Source organism: Elephantulus edwardii, unplaced genomic scaffold (genome assembly GCF_000299155.1).
Source record: "Elephantulus edwardii isolate Elephantulus edwardi_28Jun2011 unplaced genomic scaffold, EleEdw1.0 scaffold00101, whole genome shotgun sequence".
NCBI lineage: Eukaryota > Metazoa > Chordata > Mammalia > Macroscelidea > Macroscelididae > Elephantulus > Elephantulus edwardii.
This window is the reverse complement of record NW_006399851.1, coordinates 8,293,929-8,309,052: the sequence shown is the minus strand read 5'-3', so window position 1 is coordinate 8,309,052 and position 15,124 is coordinate 8,293,929. Positions and strand designations below refer to the sequence as shown.

General features: G+C 41.0%; 1 protein-coding gene across 1 annotated transcript in view; it reads right to left on the bottom strand.

Annotated features, from left to right (window-relative positions):
• PHACTR1 (phosphatase and actin regulator 1) overlaps positions 1-15,124 on the bottom strand; it is an 815,088-nt gene that overhangs the window by 59,634 nt on the left and 740,330 nt on the right. The window contains exons 9-10 of the mRNA XM_006891609.1: positions 9,055-9,302; positions 6,055-6,211 (exon numbers count right to left, since the gene is read on the bottom strand). Coding sequence (XP_006891671.1) covers positions 6,055-6,211; positions 9,055-9,302 — 405 coding nt within the window. The remainder of the gene's footprint in view (positions 1-6,054; positions 6,212-9,054; positions 9,303-15,124) is intronic.

Below are 15,124 nucleotides of genomic sequence, written 5' to 3'. Positions count from 1 at the left end.
GTAGATTTTCATTCACTCATTGTTGCACATTTTCCTCTGTAATCCCACTTTCAAAAAAGTCATTAATTATTGAATAAATTTGTTTGAACAATTTTGAATCTTATAAACAATGAGAATTTGTCCTCCATTTCTACAACATAAGAGAGGATTGAAGCAAAAAATTGATGATCCCTTGCAGAAGAGATGACCTTTCTATCTGGCCCTAGTTCTCAACATTCCCTGTTTAGAATCTATTGTTTCTTATTTGTTTTGTTTCATTGTGGTTTGTTGTTGTTATGTGACCAGAAGAAATGGATGGTGCCCAGCTCCTGTTATTGAATGTGCTGATCAATGACTAGACAGGTGGGTCCTAATCAAAAGGAATAAAACTGTAGAACAGAAATTCAAATGCATATGGAAACCAAACTTACTGGATCCATTTAGACTGGGGGAACTTCTAATCAACTATCCATTAATAATATTTATTTTTGAAGGGGGAGTCAAAAGTTTATAATCCAGATTAATAAGAGAATAAAGTCAATATAACTCCTGAAATGTGTACAGAAACACCTCAGCCTCGAGGCTTTAAGTGTCCCCGAGTTCTCAGTCCTGCCATATTAGCTTCCCACCCCAACTGTTCAACAATATTTTCAGTTCTCAGTCCTGCTAATATTGGCTCTCCACGCAACTCCCGCCAAAGTCCCTTCTCACTTCAATTCTCCACTTCAGCCATGGCTGCTGCTGCTGTTCTGAAGGATGTCTTACATTTTCTTGCCTCCTCTTCACCAGGGTGGGGAAAATGTCTTTGTGTTTTGTTCCCCCCCCCATCTGTGGTTTGGAGGATTTAGATTCTTCTGGCTAGATTCCGTTTATTGGCAAGACTAGTCCATCCTCTTGTAGACTGTTGAGACCCATTAATAATCTTCAAACAAACACTATCCCAGAAAACCATTACTAAGCTAAACAATAAATTCTCTCTCTCTCACACACACTGCTATGGAGGTAGAATTAATCATAGCTGAACCTACACTTGATTTCTGAAGCTGTAGACTGTGAAGGAGGAGACCGGTCATCTTTTTCATTCAGAGCTGCTGATAGATTCAAACTGTCAGTGGAGTTTTACATTAGCAACTTAACTCTCTATGGATTACACCACCAGAGATCTCTCCTGGAAATGTAGGGTAATGGTGGCCATAGTTCAATGATGATTAATTTTATAAAACATAATGAATAGGAATGATTATATGAAACACAATGTGAATGAAGAAAAGTGTCACACACTGAAAACCCCCCCAACAATAACAGGAGTTTTATGACTCAATACATACGTATAATGTGTTATATAATATGCTGTACCATTCAATACTAGATAATGTAATTACATTTTATACAAGAGGCATGAGATACAAAGGGCTGTGTCTGGAAAGCTCTGCATTCACTATGATAGGGATTTAAGATATTAAAACCTCATAGAACCATGAAAAAAAAACCCCCACAAAAAACCCATAATGAATAGGAAAGAGTGTATGAAACACACCGTTAATGAAGGATAATGTGAAACACAATGTATATAAACTTTGTAAGAGAACCAATATAAAATAAAAATGTTTTTAAAAAACCAAACCAAAAAAATCTCTGAAAAAGATAGCTCAACTATTAAAAAATGTTTGCTATGAGCATTGCATGCTTATAATTATCTATGAATTCATCAGCAACAGTCAATCTGCAGCAAAAAAGAAAACTTGTAAGAGACAGTCTAAGTTAATAATGTTAAGAAATTAAGTGCAGATGGTGAAAATGATGGCAGAACGTTTTTTGGCATGTGAGTTCTGCCACTGAGCTGTACATGTACAAACTGTATATTGATACATGTCTGGGTGTGTATATTGTTGCCAAAAAAGAAATAATTTAAGAAAAATCATAACTCTTCATAATGTTCTCATTTCTCAAATGTTGTTGTTGTTGTTAAGTGTCACTGAGTTGAGTATGATTCATAGTGACCCTATAAACAACAGATGTGAACCCTGTCCTAACTTATGCCATCTTTACCATCTCTGAAACACTGGCTCCATTGATGCAGTCACTGTGTCAATCCATCTCATTTGGGAGGGAGGGGTGTCTTCCTATCTTTAGGTGACCTTCTGCCTTTTTAAGCATGAAGGCCTTTCCCAAAGAATAGCCTCTCCTAGCAACAAGCCCAAAATATGTGAGACAAAGCTTCCCCATCCTTGCTCTGGCTGCCATTATTTTATTTTATTTTTTAATTTATTTTAATGAAAGTTTACAGAGACTTTGGATTTCCATTCAATCATTGTTGCACTTTTCTCCCTGCCCAACCTCCCCCCAAGTTCAATCTTCTCTTTGAAAAGTAAAAGAAAAATTCCTTCATTGGTATACAATCCCTCCCCCCAGGTCCACTCCATTATGCAGCCATCACTCTGGACTTCTATCATGACAATAATAATCATATATCCCTTTTAAACAGTTTTCTCCCTCATCTGTTTTAATGCAGTATACATCATTCCTCCCCTCCTTCTCTGTCTTCCCTCCACCCTGAGGTCAGTCCCATTTCACAACAGTTGCCCTATGCAATATTTGTCCTTGTGTGGCTGCCCTTTTTACAAGACTTATCTATTCTTTTGACAGCGATGGAATATTCAGTACTCTTCTCCAACACCACAAATAAAAGAAATCAATTTCTGTTCTAATATCATTATTCACTGTCCAGCTCTCTTGTCCATAGCAAGTGACTGAAAAGAACATAGCCTAAACCAGGCACACCTTAGTCTTCAAACTGACATCTCTGCTCCTCTATAATTTGGAGAGGTCTCTGACTGCAAACTTGTCTGATGCAATACAGATTCTTATCTCCTGACTACTGGTACCAAGGGTGTTGATTGTGAATCCCAGTAAGATGAAATAATTGACAGTTTAAATCTTTTCTCAATCTATTATGATGTTGCTTATTGGTCTAGTGGTGGGGATTTCTGTCTTCATGATGCTGAAATATAACCCATATTAAAGGCTGTAGTCTTTGATCTTCTGCAGCAAGCACTTCAAGTTCCCCTCACTTTCAGTAAGCAAAACTGCATAATCTGCTTATATATATATATACACACACACACACACACACACACACACACACACACACACACATCTATGGGCAGTTGATGAATCTTTCTTTGATCCTGATGTCACATTCTTTTTCATAGAGCTCAGCTTCCCAAATAATTTCCTCAGCACAGACTGAATAGATATGGAGAAAGGATACAACTCTGATGCTCACGTTTCCTCATTTTAAACCAAGTAGTGTTCATATAGAAACTCTCTTTTCCTTTAGCCATAACTTCCCATCCTCTCTAGAGGCTCCTCCAGCCCTTGGCAGTCAACTTATTCTCCCTATGTGCATATTTTCTATATATATTTTATATAAAAGGAGGACCATATCATTCTTAGCCTTTGTTTCCAACTTAAATCTAATATAACCTAATTAACTTACATGAAGTAGCGACTTCTTTAAATTATTGAGGAGCAATGATATCCGTTTGAGGACTAAGGTGAGCCTAATTTAGGCCACTGTCCTTTCAGTCACCTGCTATGCTATTGAGAGCTGGACAATGAATAAGGATGACAAAAGGTTGATGAATTTGAACTCTGGTGTTGGAGGAAGAGTGCTGAATATCCCATGAACTGCCAAAAAAACAGATGTTTTGTAGAAGGTGCAGCCAGAATGCTTCTTGGAGGCAAAGATGATGATGCTTCAGCTTACATACTTTGGGCATTTTGCTAGGAGATTCCTTGGAGAGGGACATCATGCTTGGGAAGGTGGGGGGATGGTTAAGGAGAGGAAGACCCTCAACAAGGTGGATTGATACATGTCTGCACTAATGGGTATGAGGGTGTCAGACTGTGAGGCTTAGAATAGGACAAGTTTCAGATCTGTTGTTGTTATGAATCATACTCAACTCAACAACACCTAACAACAACAAGAACAACAACCTCACTTACATAACACTATCTTTCTGGCCTTGTGTCGCATTTGAGGTTGTGGCCTGTTCTAGGTATACACCTATTTTTCACTTCTCCAGCAACTTAAACATAGCCAGTATCTCCCTTTGATGTTTGGGAAAAATCATCTGGAATGGAGGTTACGGTAAGCTTTTCTGAGAACAGACAGAAACAAGCCCTTGAGACAAGTGGTCTTAGACAATGGGTACGAGAGGCCTGGAAACAGGACATCACATGGACAGCTTAACCCTCTCCAAAAACCGGAAGTCAAGCTTCCAGTAGTGCCCCGTTCCACACGGGGCTGTGTCTGTTCTAGTTTGGGTGGGTGTTGAAAAATCCTAGTCAACCAAGACTGCAAACAAATGTGAAGGCAGTTCACCTGTGTGTGGGAGAGCAGTGTTTTAAGGGCAAGGCGATATTTTAGGAGAACAAGTTTGTTAGGGAGGCAGGTTGCCTGCATCCTCAGTTACTCCTGCGCTTGATTTAGATGACAAACTCCTACACACACTGCGAGGCACCTTCGGCCTTCTTTTTCCTCCCAGGTTCTTCTCTGTTTCCAGAATGACAAAGGATGATGGGAGGGTCTGAGGAACAAGAGCCCCTGCTTTGAGAGGACTAGATCAGGATCCCTGTGAGCTGGGCCCGAGAAGCTGGCTCTCAGAGGCGCTTCAAGTGCACCTGACAGCAGCTCATAGTAGCTCATATCAAATGCAGTTGCCCAGAACAGCAGGAAGTGAGCACCTTGATCATTTTGCATTTAACCCAACCGTAACTTGCATGTATCAAGGTTCCACTGGATGACAGCAATTTTCACACAGGTATTCTTTAATTTATCTTTCTTCCATCTTCCTAAACCATGAAGGAGAGATTTTTAATATTTGGATGAATGGAGAAGACAAGAGTAAATGTGGAGAAGAAGTAGAAAGTTCGCCACTGGTTTGTTCTGCAGTTAACTACTCAGAAAGCCCCGGTGGGAGCCTCTCTCCATGAGGCACAGGATTTCCATGTTTATAATCAGAGCCCACTATTTGTCAGTTAATTTGTTCACTGTGTAGACCCCTACTGGATACTGTGAACAGCAGGAGAGGGCTATGATGAGGCCAAGATTGGCCACACATTTGTCATGCAAAGCACGTTTCTGCACAGGGAAGGTTTTAACCTGTATTTAGGATCTCAAGGAACCTCCAACAACTCTGATATAGATACTTCACAGGCCCTTAGAGCTGTCTTTCTCACAAAAGATTTAGAGATGAAAACTCAAACCTTGAGTCAGATTCAACCTATAATTGCTGACCCTCCAGCCAGTTTCTGAGGCTCTAAATTGCACATGAGGAGATTCTCCTCCATGTCACACATGAAGGTACTTCTCCTGAGGAGTTGCTGGTGGATTCCAAAGTCTGGAGGGGCATGGCCTTTGAGTCAGCAGTGCAACTCTTTATGGGCTACACAACTATTTTGTACTGTCAAGTCAGAACCGACTCATAGCTGCCCCTCCAGGGGTTTTTCAGAGGCAATAAACTGCATGGGAGGATACTGTCTAACTTTCTCCCGCGGAGCAGCTGGTGAACTTGAATCATGTGCCTTTGGGACAGCAGCACAGCTCTTTACATTTAGGCCACCAGAGCTCCCTATTTTGAGGTAAGTACACTCAAAAGTGCTTGGAAAAGTAGAGAAGGTCAACAAAACACAGAGAGGCCCTCAATGACAGAGATTCACACAGTGACAGCAACCATAGGTTAGAATATAGCAGAGACTGTGGCGATGACACTCAGGCTGCTATGAAGTTAATTCAATGGTCCCTACCAACAAAACTAACATAATCACTGCTTCTGTTTAGAGCTCTTTTGCTTATTTCTTCAGCCAAGACTTTAACCCACTTCTTCTTGGCCTAATTTCCCATCACCTTGAAAATTATTTTTCAAGATTAAATAATTTCTTAAGAATAGAAGAAGGAGAAGGAAAACAGTAAATTAATGAAAAGGCCCAGGACTGAGCTGATGATGGATACAGAACTGTTTGTGATATGTGGCTCTGTTGTGAGCAGAAGCAGGGAGGTGCGGTTCCTACCTCGTGAGCTTGGTGCCGATCTGCTGCCTCAGCTCCAGCCTCTCTTCATCAGTCTGTCTGGGGAGAATGTTCTTCTCTTCCAGCTCTCGCTTGGAGGGTCTGTTGCTGAGCTTAATGGCTAAGGAGTCCTTCCTGCATACCTTCATGGCCAGGGAGCCTGTAGGAAGAAGAAACAAGTTCATCTATTCTGATGCACATATGGCTGAACTCCAAACAGAAAAAAGGCAGAAGACAGACTTACAGGGATTAACATCTGAGAGTTATGAGCAACCATTGTTGTCAAATCCACTTAGACTTACAGTAAATCTACATGTGTCAGAGTATAACTATGTTCCCTAAAGTTTCAAGGGCTGATGTATTAGAAACAGAGTGCAAGGGCTTTCTTCCAGGGTGTGTCTGGATGAACTTGAACCTGCAACATTTAATAACCAAACATGTTTACCATGGCAACTTGGTAAAGTTTATGGACTCCACCATACACAGTCATTCCCCCCCCGCCCACTAGAAAGTTCTATATACTTGGCTCAGCAGGGTCTTTGGGGAATCTTGTGATTGAACTTATGCCCTCCAAGGCTGCTAGCATCTGGGCCATCCCACAAGAATTGGCAGGGATGACTGTGGAATGCCATGGAGTACTTAGATGAGAGAAAGGCAGAGGCCTTCTGCACCATGTGAAGTTGCTGGAAGGGCCTTGAGCAGACACCTGGGAGATGAAAGAGATTCTATCAGGTACCAGGAATGGGGAAAAGTATTTTCTAGCAGAGATCTGTATCTACAAAGGCTCAAAGTGGATAGATAAAACAAGTAATCTCAGGAGACAGGAAAATGAACTACTGTGGAGTTAATGGTAAGTAGATTTAATCCAAATGGGTCTAGTTTTGGATGGAAGTGTAGGGGAGGTCTGTGCATTAGGTAATACGCTACCAGGATTATTATTTTAAAAGGAGGGGCAGGGTGCCACGGAGCTGCACCGAGTGTGCAGTGCACTAGGTATGCAGTCTCAATCCACCAGCTGCTCTGCAGAAGATGGAGGGGTAATCTCCTGCTGTGGGATTTGTTGCTGCTGAAAACTTGCTGGAGTGTCAGCTATGGGTTCTGAGTCGACAGTACTCAACAATAACGTGAGGGTCACCAGTCAGCTCTGGCTGCCCCTCCATCCTCTCCATGCCTGTTGGCCTATTCATTACCACGTTGCTCATTTCACCGCTCATTCGTGCCAGACCTCTGAGCAGCTCTCACAGCAAGCAAGAGCAAGCTACCTGAAATCTGGTGAGCACAAGGCAAAAGGGAAACTGTGCAGAGCAACCAATTTGGGGAAAATTCCTTCAGATTTTATTTATTCAGATTTTTCTCCTCTCTTTATTCATGGCTTAGTGGTACGAGATTGTACTGCTAACCCAAAAGTATGTGGTTCAAATCCACCAGCTATGCATGAGAAGGATGGGCAGTCTCCTCTTGTGTAATTTACTGCTCCTGAAAACCCACTGGAGGGTCAGCTATGGGTGAGTTCTGACTCAATGGTACCCAACCACCATGACTGGTCTGAGAACATGGGTATCAGCATCACAAAATCCTAGCATCAAGTGTTGTCAGCACAATCACTTAATAGATGGCCAATTATTCTTTATTTCATCCTATAATCTCTAAAATGGGATCACAGTATCTACGCTAGAGGATTGTTTTGCAAATGACAGAATAGTATCTCTGCGTTACCAGGCATTTTAAATCCAGTTGTCAACAAGTCAATGACAACTCCTGGTGACCCCATGTGTGTCAGAGCAGAATTCTGTTCCATAAAAGTTTCCGAGAACTGATTATTGGAAGGCAGATAGCCAGGACATTCTTCCATGACACCTTTGTATGGACTTAAATAGTCAACTTTTGGTTGGCAGCTGACTGCGTTTATTGTTTCCACCTCCCAGAGCCTCCGTATGCAAGGACTACTATTTTTATAAGTTCATTTAACAAAAGGTAGACTGAATTCTGCAGCCGTATGCCTACTACCAAAATTTATTTATTATTTGAGGTCAGAATGATATAATTTTGAAGTTAGCCTTTTTAATTTCCTGTTTCTCAGCATATTTTAAAGGACTGCAATAAAAAATTTAACTCCTGCTCTTCTAAAGTTGCTGAGATTTAAATGTGTATGTGCTGCATAACCAACTATTATGAGCTCAGTGCTTTCTGGACAAGAACAAGCCTTTGGGCGTTTCCCTTGTTCCCTTCCCTTTTTGAGGGGCAAGTGTTTGGATCCCAAGAGAATCAATTATAGAAAGAACCATCTGAAGACAGTAGCACAGTATTTGCAATTTTTAGAGTTAGGATGACACTTGTAGGGCATTTATATTCTCATTTGGATGAAAAACTGAGGTTCAAAGAGGTTCATGAAATCGCCTCATGACTCAGCAAAGGCACTCTGGTAGCCTAGTGGTAACGAGCTGTGCTGTCCACGCAAAGGCAGCTATTCCATGGGAGAAAGATGGGCAATCTACCCTTGGGCAACTTATAACCTCTGAAAACCCACTAGAGGGTCAGCTGTAAGTCAATCCTGATTCGACAGTGAATGTCAACACAGCAAGACGCAGTGGCCCTGGTGGTAACATTCTGGGCTGCCAACTGAGAGGCTGCTGCTCAGGAGAAAGATAAAGCAGTCTCCTCGCATTAAGATTTAAGGTTCGGTGCAGCAGGTACCTTTATACCCCGGTCATCACAGACAAAGAGAAGGCAGAGAGACTGAGGCAGCCCCTGCCCCCAGGTTTGGCAGTGAAGGAGCTGAAATGAACCAACATGCTGATTTGAAAAAATAAAATTGATAAAAGATTTACAGCTTTACAAAGCTGACAGAGGGTCCCCATGAGTTGGAATTGACTCAGCAGCAGTGGGCTGGGTTTGGTTTGATGACCCATGGCCAGGTAACAGCACAGCCACAGTGAGAGGCCAGGCTGTTGGGAGCTCTCTTGGTAACCCCCTGCTTCCCCAGGGAGAGGCTGGCTAACGTACTGGTATACAATGAGCTGTCGTCATCCTCATCCTCCTCCTCTTCCTCCTCTTCCCTTGTGTACAGGCAAGAAGAGTCTTCGTAGTCTGATTCGTGAGGCACATTTTCTTTATTGTCATCACATTCAATCACAACAGTTGGCACTTGTCTTATTTCCGGGAGGCCCAGAGGTCCTGCCTTTGTGATACCGTCGCCTGAGTGCAAACTGGAGCTGTGGTAAGAAGTGGAACATGGGACCCGCTGATCAGAGCTGTGGAGAGACAAGCAGGAGAGGGAAAATTAACATGGTCCAAGATGCTACATCGACATGTGCCAAAAATGCTTGTCGTCTTAAAATCAACCCTTTGTTCCTCCCATGGAGCAGCTGGTAGATTCGAACCACTGGCCTTTTGGTTAGCAGTTTGTCATGTTACGTACCACACCACTAGAATCCCTTGCAAAGAAAATATAGTAGTGATTTTCCCAATAGAATCTATCTAAGATCCTTTAGCAAATCAGAATTGTTTTTAGAACAAGCTATAAATGAAATGCAGCAAGCAGACTGGTAATATTGAGCCAGAAGGACGTAGTTAAACTTTATAAGACTTTTTCAAATTAACTGGAAGTGAGATTTATATCTTACATTGAAGGAATTTCTAAGTGCACACACAAAATCAATGTATATTTCCATCTAAATGTTTCTGACATTCACAAGGAAATGGAGTTTGAGACTATGCTCTAAATTAACAAATTTTATGTTTGATGATTTGATCCAAGAGAAATCTCCTATGGTATATGAATGTGTAACAGTCTCCTCTGAACCATTTACTTATGTTTTAAATTATTGATATGTCTAACTCAAATTCAATTAACTTTCTTCCTTCCATTATTTCTTAGGAGCTGAGTTTCCCTTTGCATTTTGCAAATAATTCTTCAGTGACACAAATGGAAAATCTAGTTAACACATTAAGACCGAAGATGTTAGAGGCAATGAACGAAACCATTTTAAATCACATAATCACAAAAATGCAGTACCTTACTACAAACGATTGCAGTATGGCCAGCTGCTAAGCAGTGGGCCCTGCATTGTGGGGTCACTGAGTGCCAGTGCTATGCCGTGCTCTTGAGTTTTCAGTGGCTGTTCTTTGGAAGATTACCAGACCTTTCTTCTGAGGTACCTCAGGGTAAATGTGACCATTTTCACCACCCAGAGCCGTTAACAGTTTGGGAAATTCTATTTCCCATCTAATTGAATATGAATGACAATTTGAATGAGAAGGTGGCCCTAACTCTAACCCTAACCCTAATCCTAACCTTAACCCAGGGAGAAAAAAGCTAATAAAAGGTAGCCCTCTGCCAGATAAAACTCTAAACAAACTGAAATCATTGCCATTGAGTCAGAATGGCCTCACAGCCGACTCTCCAGCAAGGAGGCTGTAGGGTACACAAGAGGAGACTGTCCAGCTTTCTCCCCTGGAGCTGCTGGTGGATTCAAACCATCAGAGAGGTGCTGCCTTTGGGCTAGCAGTACAGCTACCTACAGACCACGTCACCAGAGTGCAACGGAATCCCATCAGGCACTGGTACTGAATTCCAATTATGCCACACCGTGTATTTAAGAAAAGTGAGGAGGCAAGATGAAGAAATCAAAGTCTAATTCTATGTTTCCCCCTCATCTCTGTCTTTCCTGCCCCATTTACAGATTAGTTAGCGATGTTTTTCCTAAAGGCATGAGTCTCAGTCGGGAGTTACAGATGGAATAAGTCTTGTCAGGTAGGAAGAAGATTTTAAGGGGTGGTGGTTGTTATGTGCCATTGAGTCATAGACAACTCATAGCGACTCCATGAACAAAAGTCTTGAAGATGAAAAATTTCCATCTTTTCTCCAAGTTCATAGAGTTTCTGGCGGCAAGCTATTCCAGAAGTGGATGCCACTTCCACGTCCAAGCCTGTCCCAATTTGGGAGCTCCACCAAACACTGTCCACCATGGGCAACCATTATCACACGTAAGGGGTAGAGAGATGGAAACTAGAAAGCGTAAGAATTTCTGGAGGCTCCAAATTGACTTAAAGGGACAAAGAAGGGCCAGCATTATGCACAGGGATCTAAGAATCTAATTTTATTTAGTCTGGGGGAAGGAAGAGACTAATATCTTTTCCTCAAAAGAACATAGGATCAAAATGGAAACATCCTACTGTGCAGGAATGGAAGAACCAATCCTCAAATTTATATGGAATGACAAGTCTCAAGCAGATAAGGGCATGTAATCTTGAAAAAAAGAGCAATGGAGAAGGATGTATACTTTCAGATTTCAAAATGCACTACAAAGTTGCAGTAAACAAAACAGCCTGTACTGATATAATAGGCAAACAGACCAATGGAACAGAACTGAGAGTCCAGAAAGAAACTACTAGATTTAAGGTCAACAGACTTTTGATGAGAATGCTAAGACCATTAGTGCCTTTAATAAATGGTGCACGCACACGCAAAACAAAACACAAGAGAGCTAGCTCCATAACTCACATTATACAAAAATAAACTGAAAATGGATTGAGGTTCTAAATGTAATTGAAAACTCTTGGAAGAAAATGTAAGGGCAGTATTTCAGAACCTGGTTTATTTTAAAAAAAATTTCTTGCTATTGAAAATATGGACAGAAAAGCATACTGATTCAACTGTTTCTATGTGTAAAAGTCAACAGCATGGATTACATTAATCATATTATGTCCCTATCACCACTATCCTTTTCCAAGTTTTTCATCCATTAGCTGAGTGACCCCTCAGCAGTGTTTCCCTTCTCCTTCTTCCTTCCATCTCTGGAGGTCGCTGACAGACTTCTGTCATTATTTTTTTCCTATTTCATAGAAGAGGGATCAAACAGTATTTGTTGTGCTGTGATCAGCTTCTTTCACTTGTATATGGTTTTCAAGATTCTTCTAGGTTGTAGTGTAAGTGAAAACTCCACTGTTCTTCGGGTTTCAGAAATATCCTATTATATGTGCACCAATCATATTTTGTTTATCTATTCATTTGTTTGTGAAATAGCTTGCCCCCGGAAACCCTATGGGGAGAAACAAAGCAAGTTATACAAGTGTTCAGGTCTTTTGTTCATAGGGTCGCTATGAGTCGTCCATGACTAGACAGCACTTAACAACAACAACAACAACAACAACAACAACAACAACAACACAGAGAGAGCTCAGTTGGCCTAGTGGACAGAAACTGATGCTACCAAGTCAAAGATGGGTTATTTTAATCTGTGGCTCTCAGGCTTGGTTTTAATTGTTTTTGGTCAAACATTCTTCTAATTGGTACAGCACTGGTCTGCCCATTTGCTTTACAGAGGTAACTTGTGGCTGCTGTGATGCTGAACACTGTAACACTGATGTGTCAAATGCTATAATGGTTACCCATGGTGGACAGTGTTTGGTGGAGCTTCCTAATTAAATAAGCTTGGAAGTAGGAGTGGCATCCACTTCTGAAATAGCCTGCCTCCGGAAACCCTATGAACTTGGAGAAATAATGAAAAGTTATACAAGTGTTCAGGTCTTTTGTTAATAGGTTCGCTATGAGTCATCTATGACTTGATGGCACTTAACAACAACAACAACAACAACAACATTCATCTGTTGGGAATTTATGCTGCTTCCACCTTTTGGCTATTCTCAATAGCCAAAGATGTGCTTTAAATGAAGGGTCTCACTGCTTAAAAACAAATGAAAGCCACTGGAATGTAAGACTGTCATTTAAATGTAGCATGATATCAAACAAACAAAACTCCACTTGCCAATGAGCTGACTCCAGTGCACTGCCACCCTGTAAGTGCTGGAGTAGAACTGGGCTCTCTAAGATTTTCAATAGGGAGCGCTGGTGGCCTAGTGGAAAGAAGCTGTGCTGCAGTCTCAAAGGCACACAGTTAGAATCCAGCTGCTCTGCAGAAGGATGAGCAATCTCCTCCAGTGTATTTACTGCTTCTGAAAACCCACTGGAGGGTCAGCTATGGGTTCCAGCATTAACAAGGCTTTCAGTGGTTGATTTTTCAGAGATGCAGATCTTCAGGCCTTTCTTACGAAAACGTATGGGTGGAGCATGTCAACTGTTTGCACCATTTAGGAACTACCAATTCCCTACACAACTCAATTATTTACCTTGTTTTATTCCTCATCCTCACTCTGTTCCCATACAACTTACCCCTTAGTATGCAAAACTGCGATTTAATGCCCTTGGTCTGGAATGTGCTCTCATTTTATCTCAACCCATTATTAATATTTATTAACTTATCAAAGGCATTAATTATTCATTTTTAATTGCTGGTACATGTCTCAGGTCTAATGTTTACAAAAGACTGTACAATAGTTAACTCGTGCACATCTCTCTGTAGGCTCCAAGGGAGCAGGGATCATGTCTTGGAACCAGTGCTTAGTACTATGTCTAACACCAAGTTGATACTCATTTTTAGTCTTTTGGGGGAGGAGATTTTGTTGTCATTAACAAACAGAAATTTCCTTACTATTTAGAAGGCTAAAATCTCCTGTCAAGTCATATCTGATTTACAGGAATCTTGCAGAACAGAGTAGAACTGTCCTTCAGGTTTTTATAAGGCTCCGATCTTTATAGATGTAGGCTGCCACAACTTTTCCTTCAGATCATTTGGATAGCATGAACCAGCAACCTTCACAACCGAGACATCTGGCTCAAAAAGTCCAAAAATATTTACTATCTGATGCTTTATGAAAAAATGCTTGCCTTTTTGTCTGACTTCTTAACAAAGCTGCTCTCCTGAGTTTCCTGATGCTGCCCAAGGAGGACAAGAAAACAAAGAAGCCAGAAAGTTGGCCAAGGACAAAGGTCCATTGAACAAAACTGAGGGCAAGGCCAGAAAGAAATGGTCCACAGGCAAAGCCCTCAAGCTCAATGACCTGGTCTTGTCGGACAAAGCCACATCTGACAAACTCTACTACTACTACTACTACTACTTCTACTACTACTACTACTACTACTACTACTACTACTACTACTACTACACCACACACACACACACGCACACACACACACACACACACACACTATACAGTCTACTTCTTCTCTCTCTATACATGTATATACTTATAGTTGTTCCCTACTATAAGCTTATAACCCTGGCTGTTGTCTCTGAGAGACTGAAGATTCGTGGCTCCCTGGCCACGGTGGCCCTTCCGGAGCAGCTAAGAAAAGGACTTATCAGGCTGGTTTTAAAACATAGAGCTCAAGTAATTTACAACAGAAACACCAAGGGTGGCGATGACCTAACTGCAAACAAGTCTGACCAACTGTCCATTTTGAAAAAGAAAATATTTATTAAATTGAAAAAATGCTTTAAGATCTCTGGTCTAAATACATTATTTAAACTTAGGTCACACTGCTATTGTTGATAGGTGCTGCTGAGTCAGCCAGCTCTAGTTTGCAGGGACCTTATGTACAGCAGAATGAAACACTGCCTGGCCTGTTATTTCTCACAGTCTCTGTTGTGCTGAAGCCCACTGTAGCACCCACTCTGTCACTTCATCTCACTGAGGGTCTTCCTCTTTTTGTCCCCCAATGACTCTCTTCTTGGGAAAGTGTAACAAACATATCTAAAGTATGTAAGATGAAGTCTCATTTCTAAGGTGCATTCTTACTGTTCTTCCAAAACAGATTTATTATTTTGGCCATCTATGGCATATTTAATAGTCTTCAATACCACATTTTAAAGCATCAGTTCTTTTTTTTGTCTTTCCTGTTAACTACCCAATTTTCAGATGCACATTAAGCAAGTGAAAATTCCATAACTTAAAATTAATATCCAGGAGAATATAAGATGAATGGGAATCAAGTCCTTGTGCGTAAAAAAGTTTCTCCTTTACAGTGAAAAGAAAAACCACAAACTGGGGGACAAAAATATCTGGCAATAACATATTTGACAATGGATTCTTTTTTTTTTTTAATTATAATCTAGGATGCTATGGGCAGAATATTGAATGATCCAGGAAGTATTAAAAGAAGATGGAAGGAATATACTGAGTCCTTATATAGAAAGGAATTGGCAGATACAGAGGAATTTAAAGAAATAACATA